Here is an 18,525-nt window from a genome sequence, read left to right as displayed (position 1 = left end):
ACCATAGCCTTGCTAGATGGACCTTTGTTGGCAAAGTAATATCTCTGCTTTTTAATATGCTATCTAGGCTAGTCATAACTTTCTTTCCAAAGAGTAAGTGTCTTTTAATTTCATGACTGCAATCACCATCTGCAGTGATTTTGGAGCCCAAAAAAATAAAGTCTGACACTGTTTCCACTGTTCCCCCATCTATTTGCCATGAAGTGATGGGACCAGATGCCATGATCTTAGTTTTCTGAATGTTGAGTTTTAAGCCAACTTTTTCACTCTCCTCCTTCACTTTCATCAAGAGGCTTTTTAGTTCCTCTTCACTTTCTGCCATAAGGGTGGTGTCATCTGCATATCTGAGGTTATTGATATTTCTCCCAGCAATCTTGATTCCAGCTTGTGCTTCTTCCAGCCCAGCGTTTCTCATGATGTACACTGCATATAAGTTAAATAAGCAGGGTGACAATATACAGCCTTGACGTACTCCTTTTCCTATTTGGAACTAGTCTATTGTTTCACGTCCCGTTCTAACTATTGCTTCCTGACCTGCATATATCCACCTACATTCATTTAATTCATTTCCCTAAATTATATCTCCAAAAGTATAAGTTTCTTATTCCTGCTTTAAATATTTGAGATTTTGTGGTTGTATGAAGTATTTTAATTGTCTTCTAAGATATGACCCTTTAACAGGATAAACTTAGCCCGCAAAAAAGCATAGAACAGAAGAGTGACTTATCAATACCATTGTTCTCATGCAAATCAAAACCACAATGAGATATCATCTCACACTTATTAGAACAGTTACCATCAAAAAGACAGGATAACAAGTGCTGGTGAGGATGTGGAGAAGAGAGAACACTGGTGCACTATTGGTGGAATGTAAATTTGTGCTGCTGCTGCTAAGTCGCTTCAGTCATGTCTGACTCTGTGCAACCCCATAGACGGCAGCCCACCAGGCTCCCCCGTCCCTAGGATTCTCCAGGCAAGAACACTGGAGTGGGTTGCCATTTCCTTCTCCAATGCATGAAAGTGAAAAGTGAAAGTGAAATCGCTCAGTCATTTCCGACTCTTAGTGACCCCATGGACTGCAGCCCACCAGGGTCCTCCATCAGTGGGATTTTCCAGGCAAGAGTACTGGAGTGGGGTGCCATTGCCTTCTCTGGTAAATTTGTACAGCATCTGTGTAAAACAATATGGAGTTTCCTCAAAAAAATTAAAAATAGAACTACTCTCTGATCCAGAAATTTCACTTCTGGGTATATATTCAAAGGAAATGAAATCACTGTCTCAGGGATATCTGCCCTCTCGTGTTAACTGAAGCATTATTCACAACAGCCAAGATGTGGAAAAACCTAAGTGGCCATCAGTGGATGAATGGATAATGAAGAATATAAGAAGATGTAACATCATGGATAGACCTTGAGGGCACTGTGCTAAGTGAAATAGCCAAGAAAGAAAAATGCTGCATGGTATCACTTACATGTGGAACCTTAAAGAAAAAAAAGTCAAACTCATAGAAAAGAGAGTAGAAAAGTAGTTGCCAGGGGCTAGAGGTGGAGGGATGAGGTCAATGGAAGAGGTTGGTAAACGGATGCAAACTTTCAGTTGTAAAATGAGTAAGTTCTGAAGACCTAATTTAAAACATGGTGACTGTAGTTGATAATGCTATACTGTATAATTGAAATTTATTTTTTAAAAAGTAGAACTTAAATGCTCTCAGCAAAAAGAAGAAAAGATTTTTTTTTTCATTTTTAAACATTGTTTTTTGTCACTAGTGTGACTTACTATTAGGTGCACACATCTTTCTTTTCAGATAAATTACTTGGGGAGATTGCAAACATGCTTTATGTGGACGTTAGGATGAAAGAAAATGTGCCACGGCAGGTGCAAGGGCTAAAACAATACTTTCCAGTTTCCCTTTGTTTCCTCTGTTGAAAAAAGAAATCACTCCTGAAAAAAGCCTCTGAGAAAGGCCTCTAGTGGTAATTTCTGGAATGGTATTAAACAGATTGCTGTACAAAGGGGAAAGAAAAGAGGCAAGGCAAGGTGGATTGTGGTGTCAATTGTAAAGTGACATGTCAGCGGAGGAGGCGTTTCTCCTGTGAGTTCTATAAAAGGTCAGCTCATCCGCGACCAAGAGACGGACTCTGCTCCATCCATCCTGAAGCTACAACAGCTGCTTCCTCCTACAACCCCCAGTGGATTTCAGTCAGAGAAGCTTCCACCGAAGCCTGAGTTCCTCCTCCCAAAGCCCTGGGCTCAGCATGAGCAGCTCCATATATAGGAGAGGGGTCGCACCCAGCGTGTATGGAGGGGCTGGAGGCCACGGCACCCGCATCTCGACGTCTAGACACTTGGCGAACTATGGGAGCGACCCTGCTGGAGGAAACCTGTTTGCTGGCAATGAAAAGATGACCATGCAGAACCTAAATGACCGCCTAGCAAGCTACCTGGAAAGAGTGCGGTCACTGGAGCAGTCCAACTCCCACCTTGAACAGCAGATCAAGCACTGGTATGAGACCAACACACCTAGCACCGGTCGGGACCACAGTGCATATATGGGACAAATCAAAGAGCTGCGAGACCAGGTGAGGCGGGACACTTCTGCTTTCTTCCCCACTGTCCAGCTGTATCATATGTCAAGAAGGGCATATATGTTGGGTGGTCCAAATGGGCACTGTAAAGCAAATTAGGCTTAAATGCCACATCTATAAAAATGGCATATTTTTATGTCTTATATTTTATATTTTACTGCTGGAGAACCTGACTAAATAGGATGACTTTGTGTGTGTGTGTGTGTGTGTGTGTGTGTGTGTGTGTGTGCACGCGTGCTTAGTCACACAGTTATGTCCCAGTTTTTGCAACGCCATGGACTGTAGCCTGCAAGGCTCCTCTGTCCATAGGATTCTCAAGGCAAGAACATTAGAGTCGGTTGCCCTCCAAATGAATATGCCCTCCTCCAGGGGATCTTCCCAACCCAGGGATTGAACCTGAGTGTCCTGCATTACAGGCAGAATCTTTACTGTCTGAGCCACCAGGGAAGCTCCACAAGTGTCAGAATACTGGATCATAAATTTCAATGATAAATGATTCAAGGTGGTAATGGGGATGGGGCATAGGTCTTAATGATATCTGGGTTTTTAAATACTTTTAAAATGTTTAATAATCTGATCATCATTCATTCACCAAGCAGTTCAGAAACCACTTCAACAGTCATAAAATGTTTTATTGCCCCAATTCAAATGTATTGCAATCATACCTGCTCCCATGTCATACCAGAAAGGTGGAGTGCTCCATTTTATCAATAGCGTGGAATAAAAGAAGACTTTGCTCCTAACCGAAGATGTCAAATGTGACACAGAACACTTACTCTGTTTTAAAATTCTTATCTAATCAAGAAAATTGTTCCTTTCATTTTCATTTCTATCTTAACATTCCTTTCTTTAGAGCAAAGGCCACTTACTTGCCAGCAAGTCTCTCTTTTCTTGCATTATATTAAACATCAGTGCAATTTGATTCTGATTCTATAGGAAGTTACTTTGGGATTTCTGGAACTGTGGGGATGTGAAGGCAAAGGTGTTTAAATTGCCCTTCTGCCAACAGCTCATTTTTCTCAGGCTTTCACTAAAATATTCAAAATCAGCCAACCATTCTCCCCTAGCCATCACATGATTCATGTTTATGAAGTTATTTCAGGCCATCCTGAACACATAGGTACAGCCAAATGTTCCGTTTACCTGAGCAGGCCCAGTATATGAAAGAAGACCACTCTCTCTAGGACTAGATCTACACTAGATCTACTGAAAGAGACATGCCTCTGTAGCATCTTTTACAAGCAGACTTCTGATCTATATGCATCTTAGAGGATTCATCCATTAGGTAACCACTTCTTAAGATCAGGGATGCCCAGTGCCTACACAAGTTAACACCACATAGCAAGTGTGCATTCATTCAGCGAGTATTTAATAGGCACTAAGTGCTGGCACTCGGAGAAGGCAATAGCACCCCACTCCGGTACTCTTGCCTGGAAAATCCCGTGGACGGAGGAGCCTGGTAGGCTGCAGTCCATGGGGTCGCTAAGAGTCAGACACGACTGAGTGACTTCACTTTCACTTTTTACTTTCATGCATTGGAGAAGGAAATGGCAACCCACTCCAGTGTTCTTGCCTGGAGATTCCCAGGGACAGGGAAGCCTGGTGGGCTGCCGTCTATGGGGTCGCACAGAGTCGGACATGACTGAAGCAACTTAGCAGCAGCAGCAGCTGGCACTGGGGAATATGATGGTGAACATAATGTGATTTGTGTGCTGTGCTTAGTCGCTCAATCATGTCCAACTCTTTGAGACCCCATGGACTGTAGCCCACCAGGCTCCTCTGTCCATGTTGATTCTCCAGCCAAGAACACTGAAGTCAGTTGCCATGCCCTCCTCCAGGGTATCTTCCCAACCCAGGGACCAAACTCAGGTCTCTCACATTGCAGGCAGATTCTTTACCATCTGAGCCACCAGGAAAGCCCTAATGTGATTTAGGGGGAAACAAAGATGGACAAAGGCAACATTGTCCCATGGAAGGATAAAGGGAGGGCTATGTAGGGCTGTGAAAGCACAGGCAGTTCATCCAACTCTGTTTTGAGGAAACCAGTGAAGGCTTCCTTGAAGCAATGATGTTGAGGCTGAGAGGAGGGAGGAGCTCACCAAGTGAAAGGGGCTAAGAGGAAGGTTCTAAGCAGGAACAAAGACAAGGCTCTCAGTAAGGTCTGATGGCTCAAGTTGAACTAAGCTCTTCATTTGTAGTCATAAGGAAACTGACCAAACCCTCAGGACTCAAGTTGCATTTTATGAATCTATTGTGTTAAAGCTCCAACCCAATATTTCTCCTTTCTATTTTCTTTTTTATTTTATTTTATTTTTAAACTTTACATAATTGTATTAGTTTTGCCAAATATCAAAATGAATCCGCCACAGGTATACATGTGTTCCCCATCCTGAATCCTCCTCCCTCCTCCCTCCCCATACCATCCCTCTGGGTCATCCCAGTGCACCAGCCCCAAGCATCCAGTATCGTGCATCGAACCTGTGGCAATCCTTGGGATGAACATCGTCTTCAGTTCAAGAGAGGCTGTATCTGAGGATCAACTCAATCATTTTAGACTTCTGTCCAGTTGAAAATGTCACTCTTTCTGGTGTATTTTCCAGATTAAAGATGCTCAACTGCAGAATGCTCGATGTGTCCTACAAATCGATAATGCTAAACTGGCTATGGAGGACTTCAGGCTGAAGTAGGTTCTCTGATACCATACTGACACTTTATGAAAAGAAGGGCCTTTCAGTGGTCCTTCATGACACTTGACTCCCCACAGCATTGTTGGCAAAGGAGCTCCCACTGAATAGTATCAGAACCTTGGAGTTAAAAGGGTGTTAGAAGCTTTCTGATCTATCATCAGGACTGGACTTCTCCCCCAATAGTCCTAAGATACGGTCACCCAGAGTGTAAATGAACACCTCTAGTAATTACTACTGTTCTCCTTGGTCAGCTCTGATTGCTAGAACATTCTTTTTTAGTTCTACCTTTTCACCTACTGAAACTAATTCTGCTCTTTGGAGTAATAGGAAGGCAGTTTACAACTTCCCTTCTGCCTGTACCCTTTTGTTATCTAGCGAGTCATTTATCTACACTTAGTGATTCTCTGAGTCATCCATGTTCCTTCAAGTAAATGACCGAAGTTCCAGGGGTGGCTCTTAATCCTTCCTGTTTGACAGTGTTTTACAGTAAGGTCTGACCAACCAAAGAACCAGGTGGATTAAAGCAGTTCAATTTGTGTTCACTTTCTCACATCACATTACATGCGATCAGAGCTGTTCCTCTTAACTGCTTCCACACTAGGGCTTCCTCATCCTGAATTTGTACAACACATTGGCAATGAAGAGTCTTTGGTGGTTTAAAAGCACAGCATTATAATGCTATAAGGGATCAAAAAGAAAGAAATGAGAAAGCAGATCTGGAAATTAAAGCAGTAAAAGTTCATTAATTCCACTCAGCATCTGGGAGTCTCATTGCATTATCACTTCTTTAAGCTTACTATTTTAATAAAAATGGGAATATATAAGATCATAGAAGAGAATGCATGAATTTTTAAGATAATTCACTTTAGATGCATCTTTTTACAAAGTAATAAAAATAAACTGGTCATGTGCATTCATTAAGTAAATCTAACTAACCATTTTTTAGTTAACTTTTTATTTTATATTGGAGTGTAGCCAATTAACAATGTTATGATGGTTTCAGGTGGACAGCAAAGGGATTCAGCCATACATATACATATAACCATTCTCCCCCAAACTCTCCTCCCATCCAGGCTACCACATAACATTCAGCAGAGTTCTCTGTGCTAACCAACAAGTAGGAACTTGTTGGATATCCATTTTAAATACAGCAATGTACATGTCGATTCCAAACTCCCTAACTATTCCTTCCCCCTATCTTCACCCCTGGCAACCATAAATTCATTCTCTAAGTCTGTGAGTCTGTTTCTACTAACCATTATTTAATATCAATAATGTGAGTCTTTTGCTAGCACAGTAATTAGAGCAATTTTTTAACTTTTAAAACAATATATTCCAGAATTCAGGAAATTTTAAAAATAATTTCAGAGCGGTTATTTTACCAGTTACTCCAAATCACAGAGATGACACTATAAAGCAAGTGATCTGAGCCCAAGGTTCTCCAGAACATTTTAAAATGTATAGAGACACAATGATGTATTGAAATTGAACTCTTCTTATACCACATAAAGATTGATCTTATTATCATTTTAAGATCATCTCTTCTATAATGGCTTAAGAAGAACTCAATTATCTTTCCATACTACTTAATTCACAGGTATGAAGCTGAGCGGGGGATTTGCCAAACAGTGGTGGCTGATCTTCATGGCCTGAAAAGGGTCTTTGATGAGTTAACTCTAACGAAGGCAGACTTGGAGATTCAAATTGAAGAGCTGACTAAAGACCTGCATCTCCTCCAAAAAGAACATGAGGAGGTGAGAAAATATTCAGAAGCAGCATTGGAAATGATAGAATGGCTCTAATAATAGTGAGGAGGAGGAGGAAAAAGAGGAAGATGTGGTGATTGTGGTGGTGGTGAAAAAGATGACAATGAGATTGATATGAGCCTTAACATCTTTTCAATATGGCTGCTGCCAGGTTTGAATGACTTGGAGCAGTCTCTGGACCATAATAAGCCTTAGCTAAGTTGTTTTATTTCTCTATTACTCATCCCCAAGGAAAGAAGCCTTAAGATTTACTATGTCTTTTCTGCATAGCCTCATCTGAGAATGTACTTCAGACTATAATCAATCGGAATTTTCACCCCTGTAGGAAGTGAGGAGCCTACGCGCTCATCTGGGCAATAATGTAAATGTAGAGGTGGATGCTCCTCCAAGCCTGAACCTTGGTGCCATCATGAATGAAATGAGGCAGAAATATGATGCCATGGCCCAGGAGAACCTTCAGAAAGCCAAAGAACAGTTTGAGATACAGGTAATAGCATAATTCTAATGGGTAAGCAAACGTGAGGACGCTGTCTTCCAAAAACAGATAACTCATTTCCTTCCTTCCTTCCTCTCTCCCTCCACCCCTCCCTCCATTCTTTCCTCCCTTTATTCCTTATTTTCTTTCTTTCATTCCTTTTTTTTTTTTTTTTTCATTTTGGAACTTTAGATTAATGATCTGCAACAGCAAGTCACAGTGAGCACTGAAGAGTTAAAAGGAACCAAGGATCAAATAAAAGAGCAGAGACACACCTACCAGGTCCTGGAACTAGAGCTCCAGTCCCTTCTCAACATGGTAAAGCACATCTAACGTTCAGCTCTCACGGGGTGTGTGTTTACTAAGCACCTGTGTCAGGAACTCTGGAAATGCAAATACCTATAAGAAATAATCCCTCCCTTTGCAGAGCAGTCAGGGAAACACATCAAACAACTGATGATAATGAAAAGACAGAAAGAAGTCAAAGTAAAGGACAAGACACTGCAAGAATGCAGAGGCCAAGGAGAGTTGGAGGATGTCACAGGAAAAGTGGCATTTGAAGTAGACTGGAAAGAGTAAGGTGCAATTTTTAATTGGAGAAGAGGGGTCAAGACATTCCAGGCTAGGATATCAGTCAGCTCATGATGAGTTATGTTGCGGTAACAACCTTCAAATCACAATGGCTTACAATGACTGTCACTCAGTTCAAGCTCACTCTACTCACCACACAAGTCAATAAATCAGAGTCCAGGTGTTGAGACAAGGAATAAAGACTTTATTTGGAAAGCTGGCACACTGAGAAGATGGCAGACTAATGTCTCAAAATAACCATCTCATCCGGGGTCTGCATGCCAGTTTCTTTCATAGAACAGAGATGGGGAGGAGGTGAGGAAACAAAGTAAAAAGGTCATAAGTCTTACAAATATCTCCCGGAATGTTTAGCCTAGGGAAGGCTGTTAATTTCTTCTTTCTTGTAGTCATTTACATATGGGTGGACAGGGCTTCCCTTGTAGTTAAGTCAGTAAAGAAGTGAAAGTAAAGTTGCTCAGTCATGTTCAACTCTTTGCAACCCCATAGACTGTAGCCTGCTAGGCTCCTCTGTCCATGGGATTCTCCAGGCAAGAACACTGGAGAGGGTTACCATTTCCTTCTCCAGGGAATCTTCCTAACCCAGAGACAAACTCAGGTCTCCCATATTGCAGGCAGACTCTTTACCATCTGAGCCACCAGGGAAATCAGTAAAGAATCTTCCAGTAATGCAGGAGACCCGGGTTTAATCCCTGGGTTGGGAAGATCCTCTGGAGAAGGAAATGGCAACCCACTCCAGTATTCTTGCCTGGAGAATCCCATGGACAGAGGAGCCTGGCAGGCTAGAGTCCATGGAGTTGCAAGAGTCGGACACTACTTAGTGTCTAAACCACCACAGGTGGACAGGATAAGGATGTTTCCTTAAGCAAAGGCACTTTGGTTTAACATTCAGGCAGAGAGGCATGGTTCCCTGAGGCAGGCCATTATGTATAAGACAGTGAACAAAAAGCAACAGGAAGCAAAGGTTAAAGTAAAAGAAACAGATCCAACATGTAGTCAGATTTTGTTCTTCCCTGTAACACTACATCCATCATGGGCTGGCTTCAGCTCTGCTCCATGACTTTTCCACCCCCAGGGTAAGGGGACATGCCAGTGTTGTGCCAGAAGGAAAGGGGCAATAGCTAGACCATGTGATAGCTCTTAAAGCTGTCTCCTCATAAATGCATTGGTCAGTTTCACTTGCATTTCATTAGCCAAAGAAACTCATATAACCAAGCCTACCATCAACAGGTTTAGCAAGTCCGATCTTCCTAATGAAAAGGCACTACAAATCACAGTGAGGAGAAGCAAATACAGAGAACAAAAATACATATACCACAAACTGCAAACTCAAAGAAACAAACAAAAACCTGAGGAGCCAGTGATCCCTGTTAATTGGCTGAGGCTGCCTAGTTGGAAAAAGTGAGAGATAAAGCTAGAAATATGCATGAGTCCCACAATGACTAGATAAAAGAATTCTTCTCAAGAGAAATTAACATCGAGGCACCTCTTAAATCAGGTCCTCAAATAAGAAACATCCACTTTTTCTTGTGCTTGTAGAAAGAAGCTTTGGAGCATACACTAGAGGAGACCAATGCTCGTTATGGTAGCCACTTGGCCAAAATCCAGGCACGGCTAAACTCCCTCGAGGGCCAACTGGTGCAGGTTCGGACCGACACAGAACGCCAGATCCATGAATATAATATCCTCCTTGACATAAAGATCCGGCTTGAGCAGGAAATTGCTACCTACCGTCGTCTTCTGGAAGGAGAAGATGTCAAGTAAGGCTCTTAGAATCAAAGGATAGGCGTCTATGTCTATCTGCTATTCTATTTTAATGTCCATACCTTAAACTCTGTAACTCTTTCCCCAGCACCAATGTAATCCCTAGCTGAAAAACAACTACACAAACCCCCACCAACAACACCAACAAAACAAAAATTTACCAACTAGTATGCACACCCCCCAAAAAAATACTGATCCTTTGTACTTGAGGTCATGCTGTAGGGCTGAGATAGAAGATGGTTAAGCATATCTGATACAGATATGCTGGTGTTAATTTTTATGATTAATACATAATTGAAAGCAGTATAATTTTTTATTAAACTTTTTATTTTTTATTGGAGTATAACCAATTAACAATGTTGTCATCGCTTCAGGTGAACAGCGAAGGGACTCAGCCATACATATATATGTATCCATTCTCCCCCAAACTGCCCTCCCATCCAGGCTGAGCAGAGTTCCATGTGAAAGCACTATAACTTTTTAGAGTTCTCATTGCAAGATCATGAATTGAAAAACAGGCCACAGAGGTCTGTGGGAACCAGTCTGAGAATCATCAGTGCGGTAGCAGCAACTGTCTTCAAATACCACCCCCACAAAAGGCAACAAGGGAACACAAGATGTAAACCGCCTTCATAATTTTGTTATTTTAATTACAGAAACTTCTAGTAATTAAAGATCCCTAGTGTATGTTAAACCAGTCATTTCTGAAGCTATGGATTTTTCAAGTTAAAAAGTAAGACACTCCAGCTTGAAGGAGCAAGCACTGCAAAGGGAGGTGGGAGAGACAAACAGTGGTAAAACACACATCACTCAGACTTTATTTTTAAGCAGAACAGGCAGGAGAGCATTTCATTTGCAAAATGGCAATAACACATTTTTCTGTTTTTCTTTTTTTTTTTCTTTTCTTAAAAAAATGAAAAAACTAGAGAATATCAGTTGAGCACTCTGGATGAGAAAGGTAAGTATTCTAAATTCTTATACACTTCCTATAAGACTGAATTCTCACTCAGTAGTTTACCACTTACCTGCCACTGGTGAAAAGTAAAGGAAAGTCAGCTCTTAAGTAAACAGATATCATCTTAGGGATTCTGAAAACGGGGCACATCATATAAAGAAACCCTCCATGTGGGAAATTTCTCACACTCCCATTGACGGGGTGATTTTCTTAGCCCAGGCTATTATTACTGTCCTGAGACATCCTAAGATCCTATAAGAGAAAACAAGATGAAAATGTGCATTTTACTTAATTCAGTATGACATATTTCTTTTGTGGGGAGTGGGGAGAGTAGAAAATTTTTCGCATTTATTTAGAAAATGGACTTAAAATCATTTCAGAAAGAGAATGGGTTCAACTCCTTTCTAAAAGAAGGAAATACATACAAAATAATAATTTAAAGCTGAGTATTCTAAAATAGTAGCATCTTGGGTCTGAATTAACATTTCATATTTAAATCTCAATTCAGATATAAAGAAAACCAGGAAGATTAAGACAGTCGTGCAAGAAGTAGTGGATGGCAAGGTTGTGTCATCTGAAGTCAAAGAAGTGGAAGAAAGTGTATGAAGGGCTGGAAGAAAGTGATGCTGCTGAGGTTTTTAAAGACATGTAGCTATAACTTTCACTCCCTTCAAGAAAGTGGCATCAGAAAGCACTATTAATGTTTCTTGGTGATTAGAGGGGGGAGAGGGGAGTCCATTTACCAGTCTCTGTAATTGAATATAAATGTTTTACTCAGAGAAGCTGCAAATTGCCTGCAAAAATGAAATCCAATGATCACTGGGATATTTAAAATATCATTACTGCCACCTTTAACACAAAATGCATTAATCACAAGCTATAGACCACCTAATATCATTACTAAACCTTACAAAGCAGAGGAGGCTATGCAAACTACAAATGAACCTCTCTAACACCTTCCAAAATCTGAACTGCAAAAATCTCCTTTCAGGGTTTCCTGGATTCTTGAGTCAATTTCTTGATTAATTTCACTGAATTTTTAATATCAGTATAATTCTGCAAGCTTTAAATTATATTTGCTTCCCCCCTTATTGTCTTGGCTGTCTTTAAAACTCAACTCGGCTCTGAATAATTTGAGAGTCAAATTCCAATCATAAACGCTGAGCAGAATAAGAATGAAGTACATTATGCTTGAAATGGGAATAGACTAAGAACAAAATTAGCAAAACCTTTCTCAAGACAGAATGCTTCTCCTTATGATATAATAAACTGCGTAAATCATCATCAGGTGCTCTCTTTCTTTACATAGTAATTGTATGTTATTAAATGTTTCTCACTATTTTTTAATAATAGTTTTAATGAAGTATAATTCACACCATAAAATTACTTCTTTTAAAGTATGCAATTCAGCTGTCTTTAGTATGTTCACAGAGTTGTGCAGCTATCACCACTATCTTACCTTAGAGCATTTTCATCACTCCAAAAAGAAGCTCCTTTGGCAGTCACTCCAATTCTCTTCCCCTCAACCTCTGAAAACCACTAATCCACTTCCTCCCTCTATGGATTTGCCTAATCTGGACATTTCATATGAACGGAATCATACAATGTGTTCTTTTGTATACAAATGTTCATAGCAGCATTATTTGTAACAGCCCCAAAATGGAAACAACTCAAATGCCTCCCATCAACTGATGAACAGATACACAAAATGTGGTGTATCTCAGCAATAGAATAACGCTTGCATGCTCAGTCACGTCAGTCATGTCTGACTCTTTGTGACCCTATGGATTGTAGCCCACCAGGCTCCTCTGTCTACAGGATTCTCCAGGCAAAAATACTGAAGTGGGTTGCCATGCCTTCCTTCGGGGGATCTTCCCGATCCAGGGATGAAATCCTCTGACTCCTGTGTCTCTTGCATTGGCAGGAGGGTACTTTACCACTGAGCCTCTGAGAAAGCCCCACAATACAACAGTATTCTGCAATAAAAAGGAATGAAGCACTGACACATCTACAACAGGGATGAACCTTAAAAACATGGTACTAAGTGAAAGACACCAGATACAGAAGGTCACATATTGTATTCTAGTGAGACTTCTAAATTCTAAATCTCATTGAATTTGCATTTTTGTAATAACTGCCTTGCAAATGTTTCCAGGAAAAAATTAATTTTCCCTCTATCATTGTATTCTAGCAAATGGATAGCTCAAATTTAAATTTTAATATTCATGTTCATAAATAGGATTTTGAGTGATTATTATATTGAAAATAATAATGTGATCCACTTAAGATAGTAATATCTACCATTTACTGAGCACGTCCTATGAGCTAAACAGTGTGCCAGCATTTTATACGCCTTTCCTATTTAATCTTTACAATGAAAGTCTTCTACCTGTGAGGCAGAGGGAATTGGATTGAATCATATGAACTTGCCAATATATGATCATCTTTGACCTTCAGAAATAGCAATTTTACCTGGTTTGACCTACCATATTATTCCCATTTTACACGTAAGGACAAATGAGAATTATATATGAAGACACAAAATAAGTACTTTCCCAAAGTCACAGTTACCAAGTAACAGAGCAAGTTTGAACTCAGAGCTGTTTGTCTAAAGTCATCATATCTTTTTCAGCAACTAATTACGTTGACAAACACTTACTGAGTCACACTTGAAATGAATGCCTATCCTTAGTTGTTTTGTCATTTACTAATTGTCATTTTTCACTAGCCAGTCACTTACAATATCCGCTTATCACAAATGTCCAGCTTATATCACACACAAGATTTGATTCAGCACAGCCTTTGTCAGAAAAGATATTATTCTCATCCCTTCTCAATCTATTACTTTTCAAAGTAGTAAAGAGGTTTCTTTCTCATTTCTTAATTTCCTTCCAAGTCACCTCAGTTAGTAAATTGCTTTTAAAGATGTTAAGAATATTTAGAAGTGAATTCTTTTTCACATCCTGAGACATGTTCCAGAAGAGTCTGAAGCTCTAACATACAAATATCTGACATTGGGAGTCTAACTAATAAAAAACTTACAGGAGATGCTTTTGAAATTCACTACACATGGCCATTGTCATATGACAATAATGATGCTCTGTTAAAAAAGAGGTGGGACTATTATTTTTGACTCAATCCTGTCATAAAAAAATGAAGATCAATCCTTGCCTTTTGGTCTAACTCGTTTCTTCCAAGTAATCTTTCAAAGAAAGTAGATGAGACCATACATACTCGTGGAACCAGATGGTTCTATCTCCAGTTCTGCCAGTAGCAACTGTGTGAAAGTTAAGCATTAACCTCTGTATCTATCTATATACTTCTTACAGGAGCTAAGAACCAGAACAGGACAATCCAATTTCTGACAGACATACAGATCCAGAGTAGGTTCGTAGTCAGTAAATACAGGTTTCTTTATCATACATTAGAATCACCATCAATGTGTTTTGTGACTTTATATGAGATTATCAGTGCAGACATGGAGCTACCCAATGCAGAGAGAATCCCTAGAAGTGAAGTTAGGGTGAAGAGAACATTTTTTTTTTCCTGGGCTTTGGGAATTATTTCCACACAGAGTCATTACAACATATAAAAAGAAAAAAAATGAAATGATATGAAATCAAAAGTTTACCTGAGGATACCCTCTGCTCTCACTCTCACTTGGGAGTGATCTCAGGTACCTGATTGCTGCTGCTACTGCTGCTGCTGCTGCTAAGTCACTTGAGTCGTGTCTGACTCTGTGCGACCCCATAGACGGCAGCCCACCAGGCTTCCCCGTCCCTGGAATTCTCTAGGCAAGAACACTGGAGTGGGTTGCCATTTCCTTCTCCAACCCATGAAAGTGAAAAGTGAAAGTGAAGTCGCTCAGTCGTGTCCGACTCTAGGTACCTGATTACACCCTCAAACAACAATTCCAGCTTAAGGCATTGGGCTTCCCTGGTATCTCAGCTGGTAAAGAATCTGCCTGCAATGCAGGAGACCCCGGATCGATTCCTGGATCGGGAAGATCCCCTGAAGAAGGGATAGGCTTCCCACTCCAGTATTCTTGGGCTCCCCTCATGGCTCAGACAGTAAAGAATCCGCCTGCAATGTGGGAGACCTGGGTTCTATCCCTGCATTGGGAAGATCCCCTGGAGAAGGGAACTGCTACCCACTCCAGTATTCTGGCCAAGAGAATTCCATAGACAGTATAGTCCATGGGGTCACAAAGTGTTGGACATGACTGAGCAACTTTCACTTTCAGTGATCTCTATTTTTTTAATCTCCCTTTTCTCTCCTAGACTCACTTCCAACATTCACCTTACCAGGGTATTATTTTATCTTCCTGCTTCTCTTTCTTACCACGTACAATCCTCCCCTGCTTTTGAGAACCACTGAGCTCTGAAGTCCAGAAACCAACCTCAATCATGACCACTAGGATCTTGTTCATCCTCATCTCAAAAGCAAAGCATTCTATATCAGTAATTCAATATTCTTTCACTCATTGATCAGATAAAATGTTATTCAAAGCAAAAAGAAAAGCTGTTACGGACCAAGTGATCCTGAATTGCACAAAGTGAAAGGTCTGTCTTTAAGAGAAAGAACTCAGGAGGAGATTCTGCAGTCAGAGACCAGGAAACTCACCAATCTGACATAAGATGAGCACACGTTCTACTTAATAAAGTCTAAAGATTTACAAATGCCGTGTCAATAATAGTTCTTATGTTGAATATTCCCTAAACTCTACCAGAAAATGGAGACATAATTCCTTTGAACAGTTCACCCTGGTTGTAGTCATTTTCCCCTGGGCCTCATTTTGCCAACAGCCCCATTTTATACATTTCCACCTTCCTATATTTTTACAGCTGTCAGAAAAGTTACTTGCACTTCTAAAAACTCTAAAATATGAAATTCCCTGATGGGAATTGAGGGAGTGGTTGAGACTCTGCATTGCCAGTGCAGGGGATGTGGGTTTGATCCCTGGTCAAGAAACCCTGACCCCACATGCTATGCTGTGTAGCCAAAGAAAAAAAAAATCTCTAAAATAGAGGCCTAATTATTTACCTTAGCCCTCCCTCCCCCTATTAAAAAAAAAAATCCACTGAAGAAGAAATATTTCTCTTTTCCACTTCTGAAGTTGCTCCCCATTCACAATTGGATTGAGAATAAATCTTGGTCAAAGCATACCAGTAAATTAGAGCAAAGTCTTTTTCAAGTGAAATAAATTTTAAATGACAGATTCAAATATATTAAGGATTAAGTTCTTTCAAGTGCAATAACTAAGTATGCAAGAATGAAGTTTAGCAAACACCAGGCTAAGAGTCAGGATACAAAATGAATTAGCTATAGTCCTCACCTGAGAAGCTTTCAGTCTAGGATAATATATAATATGTATAAAAACACAAAGGTATATGTGCAAACAGTGTTATACATTGAAGCAAATTATTTAAATTTTACATGTAGGCATGAGATTTAGAAAGTATACATTTCAGCACAAAATTGTTTCCAAGTTCAAAAATTCAAGTTAATCATATTTCCATATTATCTGATATCACGAAGTTATAGCTCAGAATTTGGCACATTCCTTCTGACTCTGTAAGCAAGTAATATTTGCTTTCATTTCCAGGGCCAAAAAATGGAATCACTCTGTCTTGGGGGGCTGTCACTTAACTAGTACTTCATAAGATCTCTGGAGATGTGGTTACATTTCAAAACATGTAAGTAAAAGCACATTTGCCTATCAGTTTGCAGGATTTCATGTGTGATGCCATTTCTTGCAAACCTTAAAGAGTAAATCGCTGGGTCTCATGCTAAACACAGAAATGAAGTTCAATTTTGAAAAGGGAAAGAACTAAAACTCCTGATGGTGGGCAGGGCAGAAACCTAGCTTCACAATTTGGCGGTCAGAGTGACCCTCTGTCCTTTTTGTTCTCACTGTTAGAGGCAGGGTTGTGTTGTCTATCTGCAGCCCCAGATCCTGTCTTGGTCATCTCCTGGCTGTGTGGCCTTAAATAAGCCACTTAACATCATCACCCTCAGACTGCTCATCTATAAAATGGGGTAAAATTTACCATCTTAAGAGGTTGCCACGGAAGGTTAAAAATAATGTCTGTAGTTCACCTGCCCACTGTCTAGAACATCGTAAGTATACAATAACTATTAATGATTCAAAAAAGACAAGCTCAGGCAAAGTGCTGGTAACATAGATGAATGGAATTCTTGGTAAAAATCTCCGTATGAAACTGGGACCCCTGACATTTCAACTTAATAAGTTTCCATTCTCTCAAGAAATGAAACAAATGGCTGGATGATGGCCCCTCTCTTCAAGCTGAGTCTGCTTTGGACTGCTGCTTCCTTTCTATATCTATTGCGAAGGAGACCTTGCAATTTCTGCAAATTTCTTGCTTAAAAAATCCTTTATTTAGGCGTCCCACTAGCTTGCTCTTTGTGATGTGTCTAGTTTGGGAGAAAATATGTCCTTTGGCATATGTGTCTCCTATAAAAAGGTAAAAGGAAGTTGTAGTAGGATTTCACTTTGAGTTCATCAGTCCCTGTCCCTAGGAAAATATAAAGAGGGTAACAAGATCCTTCCATTTGTGAGAATTGACATTGGGCATTCCCTCTAGAGGTCGGACGTGGACTTCAAGTGGAACCCCTCTGATTTGCCCCCAAATCAACTAGTGGGCACAGGTAGATCCAGCTGTTCACAGGAGTGCTCACAGAACTGAAGAACTTTACCTTCAGAGAGGTTGGAGTCAGAGCCAGATAATATTCAGACAATATCTGGATATTTGGGGGTCCAGGGGTTGACTGTATGAGCATTGATACAATTTCAATAACAAAAAGAGCAACTGGGTTTTATATACTAACAAAGTTGGCAGTGGTGAAGTATCAGACGAGGCTTCTGATTTCACAGAGTTTGCCAAGGTCAAATATTATGTAAAGGAAGATCTGCTGGAAATATTACTAGTATCATATTCTACTCAAAAATAGCATTTTTCAGGGAATTCCCTAGTGGTCCAGTCCAGTGGTTAAGACTTCATGTTTCCAGTGTCAAGGAACTAAAAGGAACTAAGATCCAATGGAGTGCAGTAAAAAGATTTTTTTTTTAAAGAGTATTTTCAATGTTTAAGAGGTATTCTTATTGAATCAGAAAAAAAAAATGCAACAACCTAATGACAAGACTTAAATCCTTGGAAACTCAAACTCCAGTATCAATCTGGAAAATGCATTTGTTCCCCATTTCTCCCAGTGAATTTTACAACTGTTTCTGAAACTATATTCTGTGAGAAGATAGACTAGATCATGATCAGATGGTTCATACTGAGTTTTCAAAAGGAAACAAATAGGAGGTATGAGGGAAGAACTTTAAGAAGCTTAAGGTTTAGGAAGAAGTATTCATTAATTTACCCACTCAGCAATCACTCACTTCTTCCCCACTATGCATAAGACACTGTGCAGTGCAGAGACTGCGAGCAACAGAATAATTTGGAGAAGAAAAATTCTTTATGACAACCTATCTGCACTCCACCCAGATTTCTTCTTTCTATCACAAATACGTAATGGGAAAAATAATTCAATTATATCTATACCAGTGAATTGTCAATATGCATAATCATTTTCTTGTTAAGCTGGCCAAAAAAGGGGGGCCACTATACTTTGGATGGAGAGAGTGAACTTTCCTAGGCAACACCCATTCAGAGACCTATAAAAGGTTAGCCTTCCT

The 18,525-nt window shown here is 40.0% G+C and overlaps 1 protein-coding gene across 1 annotated transcript; it reads left to right on the top strand.

The window, feature by feature from the left end:
* The first annotated feature begins 2,131 nt into the window (after positions 1-2,131).
* On the top strand, positions 2,132-12,101 carry KRT20 (keratin 20). The gene is given in 8 exon segments (NM_001101851.2): positions 2,132-2,579; positions 5,186-5,268; positions 6,870-7,026; positions 7,364-7,525; positions 7,706-7,831; positions 9,641-9,861; positions 10,792-10,823; positions 11,329-12,101. Coding segments are annotated over 8 exon segments (1,203 nt in total). The 5' UTR covers positions 2,132-2,255; the 3' UTR covers positions 11,427-12,101.
* Positions 12,102-18,525: the final 6,424 nt, after the last annotated feature.

The sequence above is a fragment of the Bos taurus genome, chromosome 19 (genome assembly GCF_002263795.3).
Source record: "Bos taurus isolate L1 Dominette 01449 registration number 42190680 breed Hereford chromosome 19, ARS-UCD2.0, whole genome shotgun sequence".
In the NCBI taxonomy this organism is placed as follows: Eukaryota; Metazoa; Chordata; class Mammalia; order Artiodactyla; family Bovidae; genus Bos; species Bos taurus.
Note: the sequence above shows the minus strand (reverse complement) of the source record. Positions and strands in the feature narration are given on the sequence as shown.